Source organism: Acanthochromis polyacanthus, chromosome 9 (assembly GCF_021347895.1).
Source record: "Acanthochromis polyacanthus isolate Apoly-LR-REF ecotype Palm Island chromosome 9, KAUST_Apoly_ChrSc, whole genome shotgun sequence".
Lineage (NCBI taxonomy): Eukaryota > Metazoa > Chordata > Actinopteri > Pomacentridae > Acanthochromis > Acanthochromis polyacanthus.
The window spans coordinates 40,973,417-41,000,380 of record NC_067121.1 but is presented as its reverse complement, the minus strand read 5'-3'; the positions used below and the strand labels follow the sequence as shown (position 1 = coordinate 41,000,380).

The 26,964-nt window shown below is 41.9% G+C and overlaps 1 protein-coding gene across 3 annotated transcripts; it reads right to left on the bottom strand.

Annotated features, from left to right (window-relative positions):
* Positions 1 to 799: 799 nt before the first annotated feature.
* si:ch211-267e7.3 (ADAMTS-like protein 2) lies at positions 800 to 26,964 on the bottom strand. Of its 3 annotated transcripts, none has more exons than XM_022204279.2 (19): positions 26,756 to 26,964; positions 20,762 to 20,865; positions 15,000 to 15,075; positions 14,811 to 14,913; positions 14,428 to 14,573; positions 14,221 to 14,344; positions 13,690 to 13,770; positions 12,756 to 12,931; positions 12,291 to 12,624; positions 11,669 to 11,737; positions 11,263 to 11,554; positions 10,867 to 10,967; positions 9,401 to 9,527; positions 7,911 to 8,124; positions 6,947 to 7,102; positions 6,575 to 6,745; positions 5,561 to 5,737; positions 4,583 to 4,736; positions 800 to 4,002 (listed from the first exon to the last, which is right to left on the bottom strand). In XM_022204279.2, the coding sequence occupies exons 1-19, from the start codon at positions 26,846 to 26,848 to the stop codon at positions 3,854 to 3,856; spliced, it is 2,847 nt and encodes a 948-aa protein (XP_022059971.2). In that variant the 5' UTR covers positions 26,849 to 26,964; the 3' UTR covers positions 800 to 3,853. The 3 variants fall into 3 exon arrangements, with proteins under 3 accessions (XP_022059971.2, XP_051809515.1, XP_051809516.1); XM_051953555.1 differs by having other exon boundaries at positions 800 to 3,999; XM_051953556.1 differs by lacking the exon at positions 6,575 to 6,745.

The following is a 26,964-nucleotide window of genomic DNA, read 5'->3' as shown; positions in this document are numbered from 1 at the left end:
GTAACCATGGCGATGCTAACTGCAGGTTAAGAGGGGCGAACGTTTGGAGCAACACAATGGTAAATTGTGGAGCACAGCAGAGGTCCAGGTCGGGTTTCAGGTCTAATTATCCCCCACAGCTAAACGCTCCTTCATGCTGGTCACTAATTACTATTACTGTCTAATGTTTGGTTTGAATTACTGCCGTTAAGCTGGAAACTACTGAAATTTAAGCTTTTCACACCTCGTTATTCGATAGTTTCTCTCCTCGTTCTTAACCCTCCTGATGTCTTCATTTACAGGCACCAAAATTATTGTTTCCTTGTCTAAAAAAAAAACACAAAAACTCAGCAAAAAAATTCCACAAAGTTCTGAAAATTTGCAAAACCTTCAGGAAGAAAATTCCAATTCCTTAAAAGTTTTATTTTAAAAAAATCCCCCAAATTTGGTAAGAAGATTCTTGTAAACATTTTCAAAAAATGAGGAAAAAATATCTAAAGTGATCACATATATATCAGTAAAACTTCTAATATTTTGAGAACATTCACATAAAAATCAACCAAAATCCAGAGAAATTCGTTGGATTCTGGTTGATTTTTATGTGAATGTTCTTAAGAAACATTTTTAATATTTCTTTTTTTCCACTAAAAATGTTGAAAATGTGGACATCAGAAGTTTCTCTGTGAAAATAGATTTTTTTTCCACACTTTCAAACTTTAAAACGGGTCAGTTTGACCTGCAGGACGACACCAGGGTAAAACCATCAGAGTCCAGCGGGTCAGTCCAGGTTACAGCAGTCAGAGGTCAGACACAAAACACAAACAGCTGATCTTTTATTCTTTATGTGCGATACAGTACAAACAAAAACAACAACAGCAGCTCTGTGGGCAATGCAACACCAGGTAAACCAGGCTCTGGGAGACAGCAGTGTATTCTGTAGAGGAGCGTTTGGCCCAGCAGGTTCTACTGCAGCCGTGTTTCAATTATTTCTATTTAGAAGTTTACTGAACTATGAAACAGGAATATGAGCGCACATGTTCAGTTTCCATTTGTCACAAATCCCATCCAGAGCAGGGTGTCAAACAGACGGTCCAGTCTGGTCTACGGAACGAGGAAAAATTACACAGAAAACACAAACTGTCAACTGAACAACTGTAAATCTAAAATAAGTTCTGGACCATGAGTTGTTTTGATCATTCAGTAAAACATTAGATTGTTCTTTTGCCATTTTCTGTCTCGTTTTTTTAATCTTTTTTGTCTGATTTTTGTCGTTTGTCTCATGTTTTTGTGTTTCCTTTTTGTGGGCTTCTGTTTTTTCTCTTAATTTTGTCGCTTTGTGTTTCGCTTTATTTTTGTTTTGTGCGTTGTTTTGTCATTTTGTGGGTTTTCTTGTCTTGTTTTTTTGTCATTATGTGTCTTTTTTTATCTCACTTGTGTTGTTTGTCTCATTTTTGTTGCTTTGTAGCCTTTTGTCAGATTTTTTTGTCTTTTTTGTGTTATTTGTCTCATTTTGTTTCTCACTTTTGCCGTTCTTTTGTCTTGTTTTGTCATTCCGAGTCTCATTTTTGTAATATATTGTCTTGTTTTTGTTGTTTTTTGTCTTTTTTGTCGTATTGATCCTCCAGTAAATCCTCCGTGGTTCAGCTCCAGGTGACTAAATGTTGTGTTTCTTTGTAGAAACTCTGATCTAGAAGCTGTAATGTGGAAATGATAAACTGAGGATGAATGTTGTTAGAACTGAACTTATTTTTCTGAACAAATTTCATACCTTTTTGCACTAAAGCAAAGGAAAAACTAGGATTTATCATTATTTATTGGTTTTTATGCTGTGATTTGACAGGTCACTGGAGATGAATTCGGGTTGAATTAAAATGAGTTTGATCCTGATCTGGAGGAAAACTGTAGAAGCACGCTGGATTTCTGCTAAAGAAACGGTCTGGTTTTAAAGGAACATGCCAACATTAAGGAACTATTGAAGGAACTGTGCTTGTTTGTGTAGCTCAGAAATAGAGGAGCGCTGAACGGTGTGAGCTGATGTTAGATCTGAACTTTACTGTCTCCACCTGGCAGATGGATTACGTTCATTTTGTCATTTCTGACTTTAGAATAGCATCACTTTTTACATAAAAACTAAGTAAGGAAAAGATGGTTAGCAAAGTAAAAAAGTGATGCAGTTCTAAAATACTGACTCCATGGAGCAGATAAGTTCTATTTAGAGTTCTTCAGTGAGTTCCTGCTGTTTGCTGTGTCTAAATATGAACAATTCTCTCTTTAACATGTCCAGGCGGGTACTTTGTAGAAGCTTTATCCTCATTTCAGCACCAACACTGAGAGCAAAACACACTTCACTGTGTCTTTGTTGTTTGAGTGTATTTCGAGCTTTTACAAGGTAAAGTTTATACATGTTGTGAACAGTACTTTGGCAGTTTCACTTTGGTTTGTGTCTATTACAAACTGATGTCCATAAAAACAGGACTTTACTGTGATGAGAGACTAGAACAGGTCACATTAAAATGGATTTAAACCAGGCTTTGACAACAACAAAAAACATCAACCTGAGCTGAAATCCAGCTGTTTGTAGAAGTCTTCCCTCTGAGTTCATGAAACATCTGCAGCGTCGACAGAAGCATCAAAGCCAGAAGAAGTTCCTGGGCATCATTCTGTTTTCTTTCCTCTGACAGGTGTAGTTAAACTAGCAGCTCATATCTCAGACTTATAACGCTAATCCAGATGTTCTCATGTGATCTGGGGAAATGAACAGTTTGTTAATCCAAATGATGAGTTTCCAGCTGAACGTCTTCATTCAGCATCGACTGAAGCTAACGACACAGAAAAGCCTGAAAAGTCCAGCAGTGTGTGGACAGCAGTACATCTCTGTGGATGCTCATCTGTCACACATTAACTCAGACTGATGCCTCTCACTGTGGACAACGTTTGCTTTTAGGAGCTCTTCAAAAAAAGTGAAGCTTTAGTTTGCTGCTTCGTTAGCGCTCCGTTCTGAGTCTGACATCACTGAGTGTGAAGCTGAATGAGTGGAGAACTGTTCATCTAAAACAGGCTGGTTTATGTCTTTTGTAAACTTCTCTTCATGTGTTCCCATCCAGCTTGGTGTCTGTTAAAACGGACGTTCTTTTTTAGTTTAGCTTCCACAGACTGTCGCCTGCTTTATTCAGTCACAAACAGCAGTTATCTATTTTTCCTTTTCTGTATTTAAGTTCATTTTGAGCACAGGATTTATTAGAATGAGTTTGTTTTAGGAGAAATGCAGCAGTTTGGTAACAACAACAACAAAAAAAGAGCAAGTACTAAAAAGATAAAGTGTGCAGCTCCACAGCATGGCAGCAGAACCTCAGACCAAACTCTCTGTAGGGGTTTGTGTTTGTGAAGCAGGACAGCCTCAGGAGGCTCAGTCAGCTTGTTTTCTGTCCTGATCTGTTGCCACGGTGACAACAAAGCTGCCTCAGGGCTTTAGTGTGGTCTGGATGCACCTTCTGTAGCCCCTTAAGAAGAAGAATGGAGAGAATACAGACCTGTTGTTTATCTGTTACAAAGTGTGTCCCAGTGTGTTATAAAGTCAGTCTGTCTTCACATTGTGTGGGGAGGAGGTGGTGGGTGAATGTTTAACCCCTCTGGAACAGGGTGGAGCTTTAGAACATGGACTGAATGTTGAAGGAAGGGGAAGTAGTTCAGATGTTCTATCGTTAGTAGTAGTGCCTAAAGAGTAAAGGGATGACAGTGACCACATGTGGACATCAGTGTCAGGGTAACAGTAATAAGGCTAATGCTGACGTCCTGAAGGCCTTCCGTTGCCAGCAGCAGGCGTTCGTGTAGCACCATGAAGTGTGAGCTTTGTACCAGTGATGGTGTGGAGGCTTCAGGGTCTGGGTGCCTTACAGGACTGGCAGCAGGCCTTCCTGTAGTACCAGTGGGAGCAGAGCTTCACCTTCAGGACCAGGGCACAGTTAGCCGTGGGCTTGTCCTGGCAGGAGTCGTCTCCAGACACCGATGCTGCCGGCGGCGCTGCTGAACAAACACACAAAAGTCAGAATGAGTCCGATCCCCGACATCTATTAACCCTCGTGTCAAACTGACCCGTTTTAAAGTTTGAAAATGTGGATAAAAAAAAATATTTTCACAGTGAAACTTCTGATGTCCACATTTTCAACAGTTTTGGGAAATTTTTGAACATTTTTTGGAGGAAAAAAGAAATTTTAAAAATGTTTCTTAAGAACATTCACATAAAAATCAACCAAAATCCAGTGAGTTTCACTGGATTTTAGTTGATTTTTATGTGAATGTTCTTAAAGAAAATATCAGAAGTTTTACTGATGTATGGAATCACTTTAGATATTTTTAGGATTTTTTTTGAAAATTTTTACTCACTTTTTCAAAAATATTTACAAGAAATTTCTTGCCAAATTTGGGGAATTTTTTTTGCTGAATTTTTGTATTTTTTTCAGACAAAGAAATAATATTTTTGTTGCCTGTAAATGAGGACAACAGGCGGGTTAACGCACTGCAGAAAAAAACTTTCTGATGATGATGCATCCAGGAGGTACTTGATCCTCTGCTGGTGGAGCTGAAAGGACGTTTGTTTTCGTACCTGGAGCTTCTGTGGGACAGCTCTGGATCTCACAGCTCTGTCTGGCTTCTGGTTTTAGTTCAGAGTTGCAGCTGTGGCCTCTGGTTACCAGCTCCTCCCCCTGGTAACACTTGACTTCTCGAACCTGGACGCCACTCCCACAGGTCTTACTGCACTGAGGGAGCAAGAGGGGAAATGTTCAGTTCCTCTGGACACATTAGTGATGATCAGAGCTGCAGACTCTCAGTTCAACTACAGCTGGACCTACAAAACAAGAAGCTATGGTCCATTTAAGAATTACTCTGACACACTGTACAGGTAAAAGTAGGGATGTGTGATACTGGCTTTTCTACTGATAACAGATACACCGATATCATCCAACTCTTAATGTCTGATTCCGATATCAGCCGATATCTGTGGGCTGTTTAGCTAGTTCTAGGTAACATCTCGTATCTCCTGTGGTGGAATTAACACATCATGGATCATTTTATTGTGATGCTCCATTGGATGCATTCTCAGATGGAAACACTGTAAAATAAGAAAACTACTTCAACTGAAGTTATAGAAAAAAATTACATTTTTATTTAATTTTTTTAGTCTCAAACAACAGTTCACACTCCCTCTGAGTCTGTTACAATGTGGCAGCTTTACTGTATAATTCTGAAAACTGACCGTGAAATCCATCCATTTTTTTATCGGTTTTCACGATCGGCAAAAAAAACAGTAATGATACTGACCGATATTACATTTTTATACCAGTATCTATCCATATATCTGTCTGCTATGTCGCTTGTCTGTACATTTATAAAATCACATCTTTTCATCTCAGAGGACCGATTGTTTTTTTAGTTCCAGGTTTCTATCAGTTCTTTCCCATTATAGTTTTTTTTAATGTAAACTCTCTTAGGACAGATGCTGTCATGTGTAAATGTGCACCAAATCTGACCTCCTCTGACGCGTACAGACTGTGTGAGCTCACTGTGGTTTCTGTGACGTTACCTGGGACCAGGATGTGGTGAACCACTTGGAGCAGGGTCTCTGGAAGCAGGAGGAGCTCGTCTCTGGTTTCTTACTCTGCTCACAGCTGCTGTCTGGAAACTCTTTGAACACGCCTCCTTCCAGACCGGCACACACCACCTGACGCTGTCGCACGCCACGGCCACACGTAGCGTTACACTGAAGCACGACAAACACACAACTCCATGTGAGGCAACGACACGGCAAATCCTCACATTTACAGAGCAACTTCTGCTCCACTGATCGGCCTGAACGGTTTATAGCACAAAGTTTGAATATTTATAAAGACGCTGGTGAAATCTGAGCTCCATATTTGAAGTACTTTCTGAGATAAAACTTTGCCTGTTGACCCACTCTTAACACTTTATGTGCACACCAACATCTCTAGAGCTATTGCAGATAAAAGCCTGAACCTGTTATTTGTAATCATGTTACTGATGTAGAATTCGCTCTCTCTTCTACTTGGGTTACTGCTTCTTTCTGTGTCAGACCTGCTTCATCAGTTATGAAAGTTTATCATCAATAACTATTTCACTTTTAAAATATTTTGTATTATTGCAGCTACATGTAGTTCAGAAAACATCAGCAGCTTTTCCAGATCAGCTGAATGTTTGTATTCATTTAACTCACCCATAATCAGAGATTATTTGATTTAATGAAGAATTCAGATTCTGAATAAACGCCATAAAAATCACACTGAAGATTTCCACTTTTATCTTCAATAGTTCCTGAGATATTTTCATTTAAACATAGATTCACATTTCAATGCAAACAAACCTGCTGAATGAGAAGAATTTTTAAAATCTCATAAAGTTCTTGCCAAATTAATCTAAAATTACCATTTGAACCATCGATAGTCTACGATAAAAAAGTTTCACGTAAATCAGAGAAACTGAAATGTTTGAGCAGAAAGTGATGAATTCTGTCGTCTTTAATAAACGAGCCGTTAAAACTGTAGGTGTTGTCCATTAAACCATTAAAATGATCCTCAGCTACCTGCTGCCATTCCTGTTCCACCCAGTGGGGGGCGCAGTCTCTGTCACCACAAGGATAGATGGCCAGCGGCCGCAGTGATTGGTCGCACTGCTCCTCTGACATCACTAGCCCACCTGATGAGCGGCAGGTGACGGCACGCACCATCCTCCCCTCCCCACACACACCTGAGCACTGCCACAACACACACACATTCACTACTGATTACTACACAAAAACACACACATTCACTACTGATTACTACACTCATTACTACACAAAAACACACAAACATGACTGCTGTAAAATGACGACACAGTTCTGTAGGGCTGCTGTTACTGGCTGATTAAAGCTCATTTCCTTCACTCATTTCTGTGCAGTGAACCACAAACTCACAGGCCCCCAATCAGAGACGGTCCATCGTCTGTCACAGGGCGGGGCTTCACATTCCTGGCTCTCTATTGGCTGAGAGGACTTGTTACACAGCTTCATTTCCACGGAGCATCGAACCTCTCGAGTCTGGACGCCCCGAGAGCCACAACGAGCCGAGCACTGCCAGACAAACAGGAACACACTTTTATTTATCTATTTATATGTTCATACTTACTGCAGCGCTTGGGCTATAGTTAACAAACATCAAAAACACACAAGCACGAAATTACTCAACATGCCAAATACAACTACTGCTTTTTATTGTACGCTCTTCTGTTTGTAAGTTTTGTTGATTTAAAGTCTGCTGGGTTGTAGTTTAAGGATCAAAATCTACATTTTTTAAGTTTGTCTTCAGACAATACTCAGAGGCCTGTGTAAGCCTGAAACTTTCCTCTATCCATGTTCAGAAAGCCCTTCTCAGTGGATTTTCAGTGAAAGAAATGGAAGGAAAAATCCACAGTCCTGGTTTTATTACAAACTTAATAAAAGGTTTGGCTGAGACTTATGAGGCTTCTTGTTTAGTTAAATCAAGTATATAACATCTGAACTTTGTCCTTTTAGTATAAAATACATTCTTTGTTAGAAGGTAAACATTATCTAGGGGAATACAGACACACAAAGAGGAGATTTAGCACAAATAAAAGTAGAATTATGGAACACATCCAGCTGATTTGTCTAAACAGCTTCAGCATTATAAATATGACAGGAGGATCTTTAATGGCCAGTGTGAATAATAGCCAGAAAAACCTGTTAAATGTTCACATGAATACCTGAGTTTTGTTAGAATACAGATGTTTTTGTATTGAATCGACCAATGATTGTCTTCTGTTTGAAATAATGGCTATCTGGAATAAATGTCGTCTGTCTGGAATAAAGACCAGTAGTTCCTGCTCAGGGTTAGATGTGATGGTGGAGAAGTCCGTCCTACCTCGGACCACTCTGACACCTCCCACTGAGCTCCACAGCTCTGTCCGTGGCAGACCTTCCTGCTGGCCGGTTTGTGGAGGTCGTGGGACAGACACAGGGAATCGTAGACAGAAGAGTCGAGGCCAGGCGACAGCATCTTCCAGCAGCGTACGGTCCGATACTGAGCGCCCTCACCGCAGGTTCGAGAACATTCGCTCCAACCGCTGGTCTCCCATCTGAAGAAAAGTGGTGAGATGGAGCAGTTATTAGGACGTGAAGGAAAGCTGGAGATCCAGCAGTCAGGCACGCCCACACCGGATCTTTAAATGTGATGTCACAGATTCAGGCACGCCCACACCGGATCTTTAAATGTGATGTCACAGATTCAGACACGCCCACACCGGGTCTTTAAATGTGATGTCACAGATTCAGGCACGCCCACACCGGATCTTTAAATGTGATGTCACAGATTCAGACACGCCCACACCGGGTCTTTAAATGTGATGTCACAGATTCAGGCACGCCCACACCGGATCTTTAAATGTGATGTCACAGATTCAGACACGCCCACACCGGGTCTTTAAATGTGATGTCACAGATTCAGGCACGCCCACACCGGATCTTTAAATGTGATGTCACAGATTCAGACACGCCCACACCGGGTCTTTAAATGTGATGTCACAGATTCAGGCACGCCCAGACCGGATCTTTAAATGTGATGTCACAGATTCAGACACGCCCACACCGGATCTTTAAATGTGATGTCACAGATTCAGACACGCCCACACCGGGTCTTTAAATGTGATGTCACAGATTCAGGCACGCCCACACCGGGTCTTTAAATGTGATGTCACAGATTCAGACACGCCCACACCGGGTCTTTAAATGTGATGTCACAGATTCAGGCACGCCCACACCGGGTCTTTAAATGTGACGTCACAGATTCAGGCACGCCCACACCGGGTCTTTAAATGTGACGTCACAGATTCAGGCACGCCCACACCGGGTCTTTAAATGTGACGTCACAGATTCAGGCACGCCCACACCGGATCTTTAAATGTGACGTCACAGATTCAGACACGCCCACACCGGGTCTTTAAATGTGATGTCACAGATTCAGGCACGCCCACACCGGGTCTTTAAATGTGATGTCACAGATTCAGGCACGCCCACACCGGGTCTTTAAATGTGATGTCACAGATTCAGGCACGCCCACACCGGGTCTTTAAATGTGATGTCACAGATTCAGGCACGCCCACACCGGGTCTTTAAATGTGATGTCACAGATTCAGGCACGCCCACACCGGGTCTTTAAATGTGATGTCACAGATTCAGGCACGCCCACACCGGGTCTTTAAATGTGATGTCACAGATTCAGGCACGCCCACACTGTGTCTTTAAATGTGATGTCACAGATTCAGATTTGTTTTTCTGGTTAATCATCACAGATAAACCTGATACGTTTCATTCTGTAGATCTGTACATTTTGTGCTAAATCAGCTGGATCAGTACCGTGGAGGACATTCCTTTCCTGAGCAGAACTCATGAGTGGGTTCTGGTCTGGTCACAGAGTCACAGTAACCGTCATCCACTTCAGTCCCATCATAGCGGACACACAGGGCGTAGCTGGTGGTGATTCCTAGAAAAATAAACACAAACAACGGTAACATGGTGAACCCAGATAGTGTTAGTTATACAAGCTAGCTCCTCTGAGATATGTCAGATACACACAGGCAGTAGAATGAATGTGAGAACAGTTTGTGTGGAGCAGAAGACGATGATGAATGAATGAATGGTTTATTTATATATACGATGAACAGCAACAACATGAAACAAAGTCATTCAGAGAACGCAACTTTATTGCAACGTAAATGTAATTCTTAACAGATACAAACAAAAACTGAAAGTTCTCATTTACAAAATTGCTCAGACATTTAGTTCATTATGAAATAATGTCATTTCTATCTTCAGGAACCGGCCTGTGTTCACTGCTGATATTTCCCTTTGATTTTAACCCTATAAATAGTTCCAGTGGTTGCTATCAGTATGCTTCACTGCAGATGATCCCACCAGGCTGTGTCTGCACCAACCACACATGGAGGCTGGAATTCTACCCAAACAGTTCACATTAAGACTCATCAGACCTGAGAATCTGCTCAAATGTAAGAGCAGAGTCTCAGGTTTTTACTGCTTTCCATCTGAATCAGTAGTTAGAATCTGTACTGAAGTCAGTTTGAGAAATCAAAGAACACTCATTTAACCCTCCTGATGTCTTCATTTACAGGCACCAAAAAATAGAGTTTCCCTGTCTGATAAAAATACAAAAATTCAGCAAAAAAATTCCCCAAATTTCTGAAAATTTGCAAAATCTTAGGAAGAAAATTCCAATAATTTCTTAAAAGTTTCCCTTAAAAGTTTTATTTTAAAAAAAAACAACAAATTTGGCAAGAAAATTCTTGTAAATATTTTCAAAAAATGAGTAAAAGTATTCTAAAACAATCCTAAAAATGTCTAAAGTGATTCCATATATATAAGATAAAATCTTTAATATTTTCTTTAAGAACATTCACATAAAAATCAACTAAAATCCAGAGAAATTTGCTGGATTTTGGTTGATTTTTATGTGAATGTTCTAAAGAAACATTTTTAACATTTCTTTTTTTCCACCAAAAAATGTTCAGAGATTTCCCAAAAAGGTTTTAAATGTGGACATCAGAAGTTTTACTGTGAAAATATATATTTTTTATCCACATTTTCAAACTTTAAAATGGATCAGTTTGACCTGCAGGACGACACGAGGGTTAAACGAAGGATAAACTGAGATCTCATGAGTTCTGATTTTTATTTTAACATAAACCAACAATAGCAGACAATCAGACAGAAATGTTTTTCTTGGCTGCAGGAGAGGGACTTTCTCCAGAGGCACGATCAGATAAAATGTGAATAAACGTATGTATTGTTGGTGTACGTGTGGTTACCTGCTGTACAGGTGGAGCTGCATGGAGCGTAAGCAGAAACTTTCCAGCGGTACATGTCTGCCAGGCTGATATCTGGGTCCAGGCCCACATCAAAGTCATTGCTGGAGGGAAAGACCAACGGAGACAGTCAGGTAGGTTTCTGAAAGCTTTATTTTATCTGAACCCACTAATGGAACAACCACGTAAATTACATTAAAGCTGAGGGTAACATCCAGACCCACAGACAAGTCTCTGCAAAGTCACAAAGAGTTCACAGACGATCAGAATCCAGATTTATGAGGAAAATATCCAGAAACAGTTTCTACTCAGTGATGTTTTTATAAATGAGGAGGCTGAACATGACGTGACGTAAACATGTGGTGAACTGTGGGTTTTCTCCTCTCTGCTGCCTCCTACCTCTCTGTGTTGGCGGCTGGGACGGCTGACACCTGCTGCAGCTGCACTAACATGCCGGTGTGTGCTTCTGTTTCTGCGTGGACGACAGAGCGTGTGTCGGTAACCGTGAGCGTGTCCGGCTGGATTTCTGCATCTGAGGCAGCCAGAGTCTCTGCATGTGTTTCTGCTGGTGGATGGGTGAGTGTGTGTTGGACAGTGTGAGTGTTGGACTGTGTCTGGTTGTGATGTAAATCCTCCAGTAGGACGTAGGCAGCATCGTCTGGCAGCGCAGCAGAAAGAACACTCTGACTACCTGTGGATGGATGAAGAGTTTTCACAGCATTCAGTTCTAGGTGGATGTTTTACTTTCATTTAGGAATTTCAACAAAAAGCATGCTGAAATAAAGGCCTAATCTGGCTTTTCTACCTGGGAATGAGAGCAGCAGTGTGTTGTCATCAGCATTGGACGGTTCATCAACTGAGTTGGAAGAACTCTCTGAACAAAAACAAGAGCAATAAAAGAGACAATGAGCAGTGATCAGAGCCTGAGAGAGAGGGATGGATGGATGGATGGATGGATGGATGGATGGATGGATGGATGATGGATGAGCTGGATGGATGGATGGATGGATGAGCAGGATGGATGGATAGATGGATGGATGGATGGATGAGCAGGATGGATGGATAGATGGATGATGGATGGATGGATGGATGGATGGATGGATGGATGGATGCATGGATGGATGGATGGATGGATGGATGGATGGATGGATGGATGGATGGATGCATGGATGGATGGATGGATGGATGGATGGATGGATGCATGGATGGATGGATTGATGGATAGATGGATGGATGGATGGATGGATGGATGGATGGATGGATAGATAGATAGATGGATGGATGGATAGATAGATAGATAGATGAACTATAGACACAGACAGACAGACCCATAGATCCCCCTGTATATATTTTAAGTGACACACTGTGTATTAGCAGTTTTATAAGAACACCTACAGATGTCAGTTATCAGACAATCGGTCACTCACTGTATCCGGATGGTGCTGGAGGTCCCTGCTCTTCCACATCGTTGTGGGTGAACACGTGACTCGTGACATCAGCTGGTCTGTAGACTAAGATGGCCACCGGGGGAGGCGGGCTGGGTGTCCGGATCTCCCACACCACTTCCTCCTCCTGAGGGCTGTAGTGATGGACGGTTCTGCTGTGGTTCATCAGGCTGCTCTGATCCCCTCTGACGTCCTCGTTTACCTCGTTAAAGGTGAGGTTTAGGTGGGCGGAGCCTGCTGCGGTGACATGGTGAGGCTTGAGGGGGATGGTGTACTCATACGTGATGTGAGGGAGTTTCCCATTCAGGTTGTAGTACTGCACACACAGGGAGAAAAACAGACTCATTTACTGCTTCATACTGGAAGGACGTGCAACCTGGAGAGCTAAAAATGATCCTCCACATGGTTGTGTCACTAAACAGATGAGTGCATGTCCAGGTGTGCTACCATGACGTTGAGGCCCTGCAGCGTGGGCCCCTGTGCTATGATGTATTCCAGCCCGTCAGAGAACACGCTGCCTGGTCGTCGGTATTTGAACACCGTTCCCGCCACATGGAAGTTTTGAGGATTGTCAAACACAGTGTTTCCGTTGAAGAAGAAATGTCCCGCTTCATCTGACAGGGCTGGACAGCAGGAAAAACATCAGCAAGTACAACTGGAAGAGTCATTTTCAAAACATACACACAACATTACTAATGATCCTGAAGACAGCGGTGTCTCAGTAAGGACGAGTTTCTTCTTTAGCTTCTTTACAACTTTTCCTGACTTATGTTAGCTGTAGTAACCCTCCTGTTGTCCTCATTTACAGGCACTAAAAAAAAGGGTTTCCGTTTCTGAAAAAATCCCAAAATTCAGCAAAAAAATCCCAAATTTCTGAAAATTTGCAAAACCTTCAGGAAGGAAATTCCAATAATTGCTTAAAAGTTTCCCTGAAATAAATTATTTGAAAAATATCCCCCAAATTTGGCAAGAAAATTCCTGTAAATATTTTCAAATAAATAAAAATATCTAAAGTGATTCCTTATATATCAGTAAAAGTTTTAACAACATTCTCATAAAAATCAACCAAAATCCAGTGAAATTCTCTGGATTTTGGTTGATTTTTTTCCGAATAGTCTTAAGAAACATTTTTAACATTTTTTTTTCCACCATAAAATGTTCAAATATTTCCCAAAAATGTTGAAAATGTGGACATCAGAAGTTTCATTGTGAAAATGTGTTTCTTCTTCCACATTTTCAAACTTTAAACCGGATCAGTTTGACCCACAGGACGACATGAGGGTTAAAACCAAAAAGACATGTTTCTGATCAAAATATCCCAGAAGTTCCAGTTGGAGACACAAATCTCTCGTTTCATCTTCAGGAAGCTGGAGGTTCTCACCCAGGATGTTCTCCGTCTTGTGTCTCTCTATAATCTGAATGTCTGAAGCTCCAGTTGGAACGTTGGTGATGAACACATAACCTGAAAGCAAAAACACACTTTAAACTTTAGATTTACCAGCAGTCCCAAAGCTGTGCAACAAAACACAAAGAGAGAACTGAAATCTAGCTGAACACTCATTTACTTTTTATTATACCTGGCTGCTCTGATTTGTCTCCTACAGCATGTCTGTCTGTCTGTCATGCATGTTTTAACCGTCAAAGCTGTTCTTAGGGCTGCTATAAATAAAGTTATTATTATTATATATCTATGTGAAGACATTCTTCTAGAAACCTGCTGCTGAAGACAAACACATCTTCCTCTGAACACAGCAGCTGACCTGTGAGTGAACCAGATAACTTGACTGTAATCATGCTTAGCGCTTGTATGAGCGTCTGTCTACATGTGTGTGTGTGTGTGTGTGTGTGTGTGTGTGTGTGTGTGTGTGTGTGTGTGTGTGTGTCTGTGTGTGTGTGTGTGTGTGTGTGTTACCTAACTGTGTGAGTGCCGTCCTGTAGGATCCAGAGATGCGCTGACATGACGTCCCGTTGCCTCCACAGACACCACATCTGTCTACTGTCCTGCTGCTGTACAGCTTCCCATCACAGCCTACGGGCTGCAGCAGAGGTGAAGCGTAAACTCAGACATGTTACTGAATATATTTATTTGTAGGATAATATCTCCTACAGGCTGGCGTACCTGACATGTCCCCTCTATGCAGACTCCGTGGTGCTTGGTGTCCCGGCAGAAGGTGCCGTCGTGGGCCGGAACCAGCAGCTGCCGCTCACCGCTGATGGTCGTACACTGGAGGTCACACGGCTTATTGGAGATGCTGATGTAATCGGCTACACGGGGAATTACACATTTAGGAAAGTGTTTCCTTTACTGACATCACAATATAGGATTTCTGTGTAATGAAACTCAATTAGTTACATCTGGTTAGAATTTGTGATTGCAGAAATGCACAGCTGCCTGATGCTGAAAGTGGTAAACGAGGAAACAGTGAGTCTTTACCAGAGGATGGCTGTCTTATTCAGGAATGGATGACATGACATTAACTGGTAGACAGATTAAAACTACACCTGGATAAAGCGGTATCCACTGGTAATATCTTCTTCCAAAGGCTTTAGAGTTGAACTGGGAACACTGGTGCTGTTTGAAGCTCACACTGGGGCTGGGACACGGCTGGAAAACACAACAACACGTAAACACACACACAGATAAAGGATACATGCACGTTTTCTACTATCAGTGTGGGTGTGGTGTGGTACCGGGTTTGGACAGAGCTGGTACTGTTTGGGAGAGCCGGCACAGAACGAGCTGTTTACGTTCTGGGTGCTTGATAACCTGGAACAGAATGAAACACAGTTAACCCATGCCATCCTCATCACCATGTGCTTGTTCTGGTGTACTGTTCTGTGCACTGATGTCCACTCAGTTCAGCTGAAAAAGAAAAAGCAACTTTATTCTGTCCTTTCTGCTCAAAAACTGAAGTCATGTTTGTTCTGGGCAGAGCTGTCTGTAGTGGAGCTAATACACAAACGCTCGCTGAATGGCTTCATAAGCAGGAGAACGATTTAACGGCATCTACAGTCACCGGATCTCCACACAACTGAGCACCTATGGCAGATTTTTAGAAGAAGTCTCAGACAGTCTCACAATATTTGACAAAAAACCTAAAATGAAAGAGTGTTACTGTAAGAAATAAACCTCCAAACTGAGGCTCATTGGGTTTTTGGAAATGTCTGAAATAAAGGAAAATGTTAGCATCCAGAACCACTTTTTCCCACTGCTCCTCCTCTGCAGAATAAACAGTGATTCAGTGACATTTAGTGCTCATAATGAAAAGTGGGCTTGTTTCTGTAATAAGCAGCTACGACGCTCTGTGCAAACAGTACTTATATACACTTCTCAGACATTTGGCACTAACTCACACGTCACATTCACAGAGGATTCCTGATGTTTCCACACCGCTGTCTCTCTTTAAACGCCGACTATTCTCACCATGTTTAGGATAAAAGCTGCACTAAATGTTTTTCATGCTGGGTGAACTTTAAGTTAAGTGGTCACTTCAGATTTATTACCCAGCTCTGCATCTGCTATCCAATTAATGGAGGTTTTAAGACTCTTTTAGCCTCCTGTTTTGGTTTCACGGTTTGGTTTAACTCTGCTTTCATCCGTTTACAGCGGAAATGACCTGTTTAGTCCCAAACATCAGACAGACACAAAAACAGTGAACACTGAGGAGCATTTTGCAGCTAAAGATGCAGATAATTCTCACAGAGGTGGTGGAAACTAAGGATGTGAAGGTATTGGCATGAAAATGTAATATCGGACGATAACGTTATTGTTTTTTTGCCTCTCATGAAAACTGATAAAGCCTGGATTTCACCGGCATTCACTCATAGAGGGAGGGAGAGTGTGAACTGTTGTTTGACACAATTAAAGAAACAAAAAGGCATAAATATGCCATTTTTCCATAACTTCAGTTGAAGCAGTTTTCTTATTTTACAATGTTTCCATCTACGAATGCATCCAATGGAGCATCACAATAAAATGAGTCTTGATGTGTTAATTCCACCACAGGAGATATGAGATGTTAGCTAGAATTAGTTAAACAGCCACAGATAGCGGTATCGGCTGATATCAGAATTGGAAATTGAGAGTTGGACGATATCGGCGTATCTGTTATCGGCAGAAAAGCCAATATCAGACATCCTTAGTGGAAACCAAAACCAAAGGGCTAAACTAGCACAGAGAAATATGCTAATGCTGTTCTATATGTGTAGGATGTATAAATAAGGAAGTATTTCATTTTTTTTTCCTTAAACAGGGGCAAATGTTGCTAATGCTGTATGTCAGTTTCCCAGATGGCTAAAAAAAGAACAGCTAATGCAGCTTTAAAATCATATCCAATAATACTACAGCATCACAGACAACATCCCTATGAGAACATCCTAAGAAAGACTATTACATTTTAGAAAGCTCATCTGCCTTCATTTTGTCTTTTCTTGCTTCTGATTGGCACAAGAGTGGAACTATTATTAGAAAATGTCCACAAAAAGACAAAGATATTGTGGTCACTCACAGTATAATTAATATATGATACGTGGATGTGAAACTGCTGCCACAGTAAAAATGTCATGACTTCTATTGACTTGTAATACTGCTGTGTTTTCTACAGTACATGTGTAATCATACTACATTATAACATTACAACATGAACTGTTTGGACTCTGACAGCACAGACGTAGAGAGGTCTGCACACACCAGCTGAAAGAAACAAATCTTAAGGGTCTCAGCGCTTCAAAATAACATTCTGCAGCAACAAGGAACATCTGTCTGCAACAGCTGGACCGACGGAAAGTTCTAAGAGCGCTGTGGTTGTGGTGAACAGGATCCTTATTCTGTGTGGAAGGACCGAGCGTGGAGTTACTGCATCTGTCTCTCATTACCCCACGTTAACTACCCCCAACACACACACACACACACACACACACACACACACACACACACACCTCCTCACTCTATCCATCTCCAGCCCATCCTCCTCCTCTGTTTAGACAGTAAAGCAGGAGACAGCAGGAGGAGGTGAGCAGGAGGTCACTGTGTGAGAGTGTCACTTCTAATTGGTGGAAGGTGATGAGGGGAGGACAGGAGAGGAAGGAGAAGGGAGGTGAAGGGGGGAGGACAGGAGAGGAAGGAGAAGGGAGGTGAAGGGGGGAGGACAGGAGAGGAAGGAGAAGGGAGGTGAAGGGGGGAGGACAGGAGAGGAAGGAGAAGGGAGGTGAAGGGGGGAGGACAGGAGAGGAAGGAGAAGGGAGGTGAAGGGGGGAGGACAGGAGAGGAAGGAGAAGGGAGGTGAAGGGGGGAGGACAGGAGAGAAAGGAGAAGGGAGGAGAAGGGGGGAGGACAGGAGAGGAAGGAGAAGGGAGGTGAAGGGGGGAGGACAGGAGAGAAAGGAGAAGGGAGGTGAAGGGGGGAGGACAGGAGAGGAAGGAGAAGGGAGGAGAAGGGGGAGGACAGGAGAGGAAGGAGAAGGGAGGTGAAGGGGGGAGGACAGGAGAGGAAGGAGAAGGGAGGTGAAGGGGGGAGGACAGGAAAGGAAGGAGAAGGGAGGTGAAGGGGGAGGACAGGAGAGGGAGGAGAAGGGGGAGGACAGGAGAGGAAGGAGAAGGGAGGTGAAGGGGGGAGGACAGGAGAGGGAGGAGAAGGGGGGAGGACAGGAGAGGAAGGAGAAGGGAGGTGAAGGGGGGAGGACAGGAGAGGGAGGAGAAGGGGGGAGGACAGGAGAGGAAGGAGAAGGGAGGTGAAGGGGGGAGGACAGGAGAGGAAGGAGAAGGGAGGTGAAGGGGGGAGGACAGGAGAGGGAGGAGAAGGGGGGAGGACAGGAGAGGAAGGAGAAGGGAGGTGAAGGGGGGAGGACAGGAGAGGGAGGAGAAGGGGGGAGGACAGGAGAGGAAGGAGAAGGGAGGTGAAGGGGGGAGGACAGGAGAGGAAGGAGAAGGGAGGTGAAGGGGGAGGACAGGAGAGGAAGGAGAAGGGAGGTGAAGGGGGGAGGACAGGAGAGGAAGGAGAAGGGAGGTGAAGGGGGAGGACAGGAGAGGAAGGAGAAGGGAGGTGAAGGGGGGAGGACAGGAGAGAAAGGAGAAGGGAGGAGAAGGGGGAGGACAGGAGAGGAAGGAGAAGGGAGGTGAAGGGGGGAGGACAGGAGAGGGAGGAGAAGGGGGAGGACAGGAGAGGAAGGAGAAGGGAGGTGAAGGGGGGAGGACAGGAGAGGGAGGAGAAGGGGGGAGGACAGGAGAGGAAGGAGAAGGGAGGTGAAGGGGGGAGGACAGGAGAGGAAGGAGAAGGGAGGTGAAGGGGGAGGACAGGAGAGGAAGGAGAAGGGAGGTGAAGGGGGGAGGACAGGAGAGGAAGGAGAAGGGAGGTGAAGGGGGGAGGACAGGAGAGGAAGGAGAAGGGAGGAGAAGGGGGGAGGACAGGAGAGGAAGGAGAAGGGAGGAGAAGGGGGAGGACAGGAGAGGAAGGAGAAGGGAGGAGAAGGGGGGAGGACAGGAGAGGAAGGAGAAGGGAGGTGAAGGGGGAGGACAAGAGAGGAAGGAGAAGGGAGGAGAAGGGGGAGGACAAGAGAGGAAGGAGAAGGGAGGAGAAGGGGGAGGACAGGAGAGGAAGGAGAAGGGAGGAGAAGGGGGAGGACAGGAGAGGAAGGAGAAGGGAGGTGAAGGGGGGAGGACAAGAGAGGAAGGAGAAGGGAGGAGAGGGGTGTGGAGAGAAAACAGGAGGTGTGCAGGAGAGACGTGGGGTTTACAAATGGATGGAGGAGTAAAAGTGACAAACGAGAGGAGAGAATAAAGAGAAGGAAAGGGGGAGACGGAGGGCAGCACTGGGGCAGAGTGCTGTTAATCTTGGTTGACAGAAAGTTCCGCCGGTCTGACAGAGGGAGGTCAGATGAAACCGGACGGCTACAAACACACATTCTGTCAGAGCTTTACCAAACTTCCTGCTGTATACGGCCAGGCCTCTGCTCAGCGCTCAGCATGGTGTTACAGTGGCGTTAAACCTGGTAAAGGTCAGGGTTTGAGCAGGCTTTCAGTTCAGTGTGTTTTACTATGGCCACCTGTAATCACACAGTAATGATCTGTTATGTTCAGTTTCATATGATTAACCCTCGTGTCATCCTACTGGTCAAATTGACCCGTTTGAAAGTTTGAAAGTGTGGAGAAATCTATATTTTCACAGTAACATTTCCACATTTTCAACATTTTTGGGAAATCTTTGAACATTTTTTGGTGAAAAAAAAAGAATGTTGAACTTTCACATAGAAATCAACCAAAATCCAGCAAATTTCACCAGATTTTGGTTGATTTTTATGTGAATGTTCTTAAAAAATGTTTTACTGATATATATGGAATCACTTTAGATATTTTTAGGATTTTTTTGGAAGATTTTTACTCATTTTTCGAAAATATTTACAAGAATTTTCTTGACAAATTTGGGGGATTTTTTAAAAATAAAACTTTTAAGGGAAACTTTTAAGAAATTACTGGAATTTTCTTCCTGAATGAATTTTTTGCTGAATTTTTGTATTTTTTTCAGACAAGGAAACAATATTTTTTGGTGCCCATAAATGAAGATAACAAAAGGGTTAAGATAATCTCAAGTTGTAGATGTTTTCAGTGTCTTTTGTTAGCTGCTAACAGCCCTAATTTTCATGCTTTATATATTTTTTAATCTTAAACTTTGATACTAAAACTAGTTATTCTGTTATTCCTGGTAATATTTTTAACAGTTTTATTCTCATTGATGAACTAATCACTGTTTAAACGTATTCCACTCAGATTTGTTTAAACTTGCTGTTCAAATTAATTTGATTTGATCATCATGCAGCCATTTAACTTCAATAATTTACAGTAATCTCCTGATAAAGTGATAGGATTGCTCAGAATCTAAAACACGACAGGAGCTTTTAAGTTTAATTTTCCTGTTAAACACAACTTTACCAGTACAGCGTGTTCAGCGGCCGCCCTCATCCACAGCTCCACCATGGCTCAGTTTTCTCTGAGCAATCAAGATATTTTTCACAATATAATGGAGAGAATTCCATTTTGCCACAAGCACTCACATCCTAAAATATCTGAAGCAGTACTGTATGTCAGCGTTTCTATAAACGGTGCTTAGATGATCCCAATTTTTAATTAATTAAATAAACAACAACTTATTATAGAATGAAGTGGATTTTGCCTCGGCAGGCCTACCATTACACTCAACATAAACTCTGCTATAAACAGGACATCGTCCACTATTTAGAGCGACATTCACGGTGGATTTATGTTTGTTGGGACATCTCAGACTAATTCAGCTTTATCCCTGCAGTTTATGATGACATCAGAGCTGCTCTGAGCTTCCAGACAATCACAGTTACAAACGCTGGCTCCTGAGACCGCGGCTGCATTCGTGTTAAAAATCTAAATATTTAGAAAGAAGAGTAACATTCACAAGAATTTATGGAGTGGTTTTTATAACACGGTACCTCTGGATGAGACAGTGTCTCTCCTGACTCCTCACTCCTCCTCCACAGCTCCTGGAGCAGGAGGACCAGCTGGACCACTCCCCCCACCACTGGAACACCTCCTCCTGGAGCACATTCACAGAGCAGTGGGTTTAGAAAGGCAGGCAGAGGAGGCAGATTCAGGTTTCAGTTTGGATGCTGGAGTTAAGGAGAGTTCATAAAACTGTGCTGCTTCTTACTTAACCCTCGTGTCGTCCTGTGGGACAAATTGATCTGTTTTGAAAATCTGGGGGAAAAAAAAATTCACAGTGAAACTTCTGATGTCCACATTTTCAACGTGTTTTGGTGGAAAAAAGAAATATTAAAAATGTTTCTTTAAGAACAGTCACATAGAAATCAACCAAAATCCAGCGAATTTAACTGGATTTTGGTTGATTTTTATGTGAATGTTCTTAAAGAAAATGTTAGAACTTTTTTTCCACCAAAAATGCTAAAAAAAAAATCCAAAAAATGTTGAAAATGTGGACATCACTGTGAATTTTTTTTTCTCCACATTTTCAAACTTTGAAACAGATTAATTTGACCTGCAGGACGACATGAGAGTGAAACACCTTCAACCAAACCTGAACAAGCAGCGACCTCGGACCACATCAGGACCGATTACAGAACTCAGGCTTTTCTTTTATAGTCTGCATTAAACTACGCATCTATTTTAGACATCAAAACAAATACAAGGCTTATGTAAGACCAAAGAAATATGAATTTGTAATGTCTAATCATTTTATTATTGCAGCAATCTGACACAAACAATCTGCTACTAAAACACTGATAACAGCATCAACAGCAGCCGCCATAAAAGGAGCTTATAATGGCTTTAATGATCTTTTCCTGCTAATTTCTGCCCTCACTTACTGATTAAAAAGATTACTGCTGCACTCAGATGTAATCCTAAAACAATCCTGAATGAGATAAAAATACCTAAAAGTCAAACAAGATACCTGCATCTCTGCCATAACTGTATGTCACCCGATTAAAAAAACTTCTATAGGTACACATCACAGAGCTAAAACCCTCAAAGATGAAAAGTCAGACAGAAATGAAAAAGACTAGAAACTGTGACTGTACTACCTTTGTGCTCGTCTGTCTGACATTCTGACTGCCGTGGCTGTTTGACTGCAGATGGACGCTACGCTGCTCCAGCCTCCCTTCACTGCTGTCCTGACACACACACACACACACACACACACACACACACACACACACACACACACACACACACACACACACACACACACACACACACACACACACACACGCGCGTGTGTCTTGCTATCATTGTGGGGACTTAACATTGACTCCCATTCATATCTAACCCTAACCCTAACCTTAACCAACACCAAAACAATGTCTAACCCTAAAGAAACGTTTTTGCACTTTTACTTTTTTCAGTAACAACAACATGGCCAAGAAAACACTGTTTAAACTTGTGGGGACCGAAATGAGGTCCCCACAAGTGACATAGTTTTCGGTTTTCCTACAGTTGTGGGGACATTTGGTCCCCACAATGAAGCAAAAAAATGGACACACACACACACACACACACACACACACACACACACACACACATTGCTGTGTATAGAAGTGGATCCACTGATTGATGATTTATAAATAGACTTTTAGTTGAACCGACCCTTTAAAACGCTTCATGAGGACTTTGTAGAAAATGAAAACTGTCTGAGTTTGAGTTTTTTCTGTATGCTAACAAAAAGACAGTTTATTTACTTGAATAACACATTTTCTAAATAATAATTTCTCTGTGACCTACTAGTGGAAACGTCATTTTCATCCCACTTTTCTCCAAGCAGCGTCTCATATTTAGTGTTTAGTCATCATATTTAGTATTAATTGACATTCAGCTTTTTACATCTGATAAATAATTTGATAAAGCTCAATTCTAAAAAACAAAGAGACCAAATTAAACATTATCCATGGGATTGTGTGTGTGTCTAATGGATGCTCTTTGAATAGACTCATTTAACCCTCCGGATGTCCTCATTTACAGGCACCAAAAAATAGTTTCCCTGTCTGAAAAAAATCCAAAAATTCAGCAAAAAAATTCTACAAAACTCTACAAAATTTGCAAAACCTTCAGGAAGAAAATTCCAATAATTTCTTCAAAGTTTCCCTGAAAAATGTTATTTAAAAAAATCCCCCAAATTTGGCAAGAAAATTCTCGTAAATATTTTCAGAGTAAAAACCTTCCAAAAAATTCTACAAATATCTAAAGTGATTCCATATTCTGTTTTCTTTAAGAACACTGAAAAAAATCAACCAAAATCCAGTGAAATTTGCTGGATTTTGGTTTGTTTTTTGTGAATTAAAGAAACTTTTCTTAAAACATTTTTTACATCAAAAAATATTAAAATTTTTCCAAAAAAAGTTTGAAAATGTGGACATCAGAAGTTTCACTTTGAAAATATATATATATTTTCCCCACATTTTCAAACTTTAGAGCAGGTAAATCTGACCCACAGGAGAGTTAAATAATCTTCCACTGATCCACACTGAGCTGCTAAAGCAGACTGAAGAAAAGTGGCAGGCGTCAGACGGATGTGATTCGCTTTAAGTCTTGGTTAAGTGGTATTTTTTAATCCTTCAACCATCAGCCACAGTCACACATCAAGGCTCCACGTCCCGCTGCTGTGTTGTGTCAACAGACTCCTAAACAAGTCCACACAAGCCGCTCACGCTGTCAGATTACCCTCTGCCTAATTCAGACATAAACACACACACTGGGATACTGAGCGTCCTGCCAGCTGAAAATACACAGGAATGGTTGCTGACTATCAAAGCTGTGGCCATCAAAGGGCTGTAGGATGAACTGGGTTTGCTGGGACGACGCTTTTAGCCCTCATGTCGTCCTGCAGGTCAAACTGACCCGTTTTAAAGTTTAAAAATGTGGATAAAAAACACATTTTCACAGTGAAACTTCTGATGTCCACATTTTCAACATTTTTGGGGAATTTTTGAACATTTTTTGGTGGAAAAAAGAAATGCTAAAAATGTTTCTTAAGAACATTCACATAAAAATCAAACAAAATCCAGCAAATTTCACCGGATTTTGGTTGATTTTATGTGAATGTTCTTAAAGAAAACATTATACGTTTTACTGGTATATATGGAATCATTTTAGATATTTTTAGGATTTTTTAGAGGATTTTTACTCATTTTTTGAAAATATTTACAAGAATTTTCTTGCCAAATTTGAGGTATTTTTTTAAGGGAAACTGAAGGAATTAGTGGAATTTTCTTCCTGAAGGTTTTTGCCAATTTTCAGAAATTTGGGGAATTTGTTGCTGAATTCTTGTATTTTTTCAGACAAGGAAACAATATTTTTTGTTGCCCGTAAATGAAGACAACAGGAAGGTTAACCGGGGTAGAAACAACTTTGACAACCACGTCTGTCTGTGGAGCTGAAATGTATTTAATATAAACAGTAGTCAGTGCTGTAACTGGCTGATCATGAAGCTGAATTAAGCTCCTCGCCTCAACAGGAAGAGCTACGATGATGTTACCACAGCGGACATAAACCTGGAAGCAGAAAGCATTAGCTCACTGCTGCTACGCTGCCTTACGTTGGTGTGTAATAATGCTGGAAGACAATGCCTTCAATAGTCTGCAATAGATGTCCTGCCAGTTGTTGTGAAGCTCCACAACGTTTTACTGCTGTCGTCATCTTCACCCACAAACTTCACATCCAGGAATCCTTTCATGTTCACCATATGAGCGTTCTCTTTCACACATCAATGAATGAACGATGAAACCAGCAAAATGTTCGTCTGCACACAGACCCAGTAATGTTTGTGGCTCAGGGATCTGCTGGTGACCACAGCTGAGAGAAAGTGTCTGCAAACAATTGTTTGCAAAGACTTTGGTGATGCATCTGTTTGGAGTTTAGACACCCTGCTATCCCTGGTTTTCTTCTTTACACTGCAGACCAAAAGGCTTTCAGTGTGTTAGTGTGTCAGTCTGCTAGCTGGAACCAGATGGTCAGTCACCACCATGCAACTGTAAGGCAGAGATGGTATCTATGCACCGACTTGCATGTTTGCTTTCTAGAGAATTCATATCTACGTGACAGAGTTATGTACGTAACCCTTTGATGCACAGTGTGGGTCAGGAGTTCCCATTTTCCACTGGATTTGGATCACTTCTGACCCATGTCGCACATCAAAGGGTTAATAATACATATGATTCTAATAAAGTGCTGTTTAGTTGAAATGAGCCCATAAGTGGCATTAGCAAGGCTACAAATGAAGAACAGAGTGAGGTTCTGTGTGTGGACCAAGACTATTAATAAGAGAGTGGTTGGTCATAACGTAGGGGGAACAAACGTCCTGTTTTTACGTCCTGTCCTGGCTGTTTTTTATTATTTATAAAGTGATGAAAATATCCTGGTTTTCATTGTTTTTCACTGGGCCACTAAGTTGAACTAAAATTAACTCACAAATATTTTATACTAGTTAGTTTTTTGTAAGTTTGTGATCGTCATAATAAAACATGTTGAGGAACCTCTGTCTGAGTTTATGTCTTTGGTTATAGATAGTATTTGGTAAGATGATTTTCTATCCATACAGAGGAGGCATACTTTAAATGTAGTGAAATTATAAGGCATCTTTGATATGGGCACCCTACTATAACTGCTGATAAAACCTGGTCATACAAATATATTAAAACCCTAAACATGAGTAGTTTACTGCTAAATAGAGCTGAGCTGTGTCCAGTTTAACAGTGGGTCTCAACAGCAAGGAAAGTTTCCTTTTAAAGATCTGATTTATAGACGTATTTCTGAGCAGACCACAGCATTTATAACACCTTAACATCTCCTGTTCCTCGTGTGATGACATTCGCAGCCACCGGCTTGAATCAAAAAACACGATAATAGTCGCAAAAATCATTTCTGTTGGATCTCAGCTGCTGTTTTTCACCAAAGCATTACAGTTAAACAGGCAAGTTGAATGAAAACCACAGATTACAGCAGGGCATTCAAGTTTGGAGCAAATTTAAAGGAGTGTGACGTCACGGATATTAATTCTCACATGTTATGAGTAAGTTTTCTCCTCCGATTGGGAGAAAAATCACTTACAAAGACCCAATATACAACAATTACATCAGCATCTAAAGCAGTTTGATTTCCATTGATTTGAACAGCAAAAAGACATGAACAGGTGAGAAAATAAAGATGCAGCAAAAAGAGGAAATAGACCTAAGACAGAGATGAAGATTGATCCAATCGGAACGAGTTTTGTATTGCAATCACCTGCAAACACCTTCTAGGGACAAAGAAAAAGGGATATGAAGATCTACTTGGGACCAGAAGCTGTTTGAAATGGACTGTACCATTATCGAAACTGCCTTTAGATTGATCTTAGTGGAGAGTTCTGCAAATAAATCTCTGCCCAGAGAGTTAAATCCAACATTAAGAGGTCAATAATAGAAAGAATCAAATGAGAAATTAAATTAATTGAGCACTACAGTGTGTTTTTGTAATAACATCAGTGATGTGCTGAAAGAAGGGTTGAGGTCCGGCTTTTATAATAATGTTCTGGAGGATAGGTTTGGATTAAAGCCTCTCCCTGAACACCGTTTATTAGCATCATTTAGTCTCATGTAAACACATCTGAGCGGTTCAACGACTCGTTCATTCTCGTGCATCCGAGCACGGTAAATTCAGAGTATCGGCTGTTCCAGGAGGTTCGCCGAAGGGGAGCAGTGACATTCCCGCATTTGGTATCAGCTATGAGGGTCCACAGACACTGAGCAGACCCAAAAGTAACGGGTGGAAATACGAGCTCCGGTGTGTTAATTAGAAAACCGAACCGTTAACGGTGAATCTGAGACGACAAACGAGGCTGAAGCAAAGTGACAGACTTGTAGAGTTACTTTACCCTCCACGGGGGCAAAACTAAAAGCCCCACACGGCTTCTAACGGTGAACAAACCGCGAGCTATTTACCTTAACGGGCCAGTTGCTGGTTAGCGGGAGAACCGGGAGGTGCAGCAGCAGAAAGGAGCACACCGGGAGAGCGAAGCCTCCGTTACCGAACATGGTTCATTCATGTCGCGGACCGACCGACAACACTTCCCCTCCCCTCACCTCCTCCTCACCCCTCTCCCTCCTTCCTCCTCCTTAAACCCCCTTTCTGATGTAGCGACGCCTTCTGG

Bases quoted from the DNA above. Each gene is read 5' to 3' on its own strand.
- si:ch211-267e7.3 (XM_022204279.2), bottom strand. From the start codon at position 26,848: ATGTTCGGTAACGGAGGCTTCGCTCTCCCGGTGTGCTCCTTTCTGCTG. The intron at 11,738-12,290 runs GTGAGTGACCGA...GTTTTTGTTCAG, and splicing joins TCCAGCACCATCCGGATACA to AGAGTTCTTCCAACTCAGTT. The intron at 6,746-6,946 runs GTGAGTTTGTGG...GTGTTGTGGCAG, and splicing joins CCGTCTCTGATTGGGGGCCT to TGCTCAGGTGTGTGTGGGGA.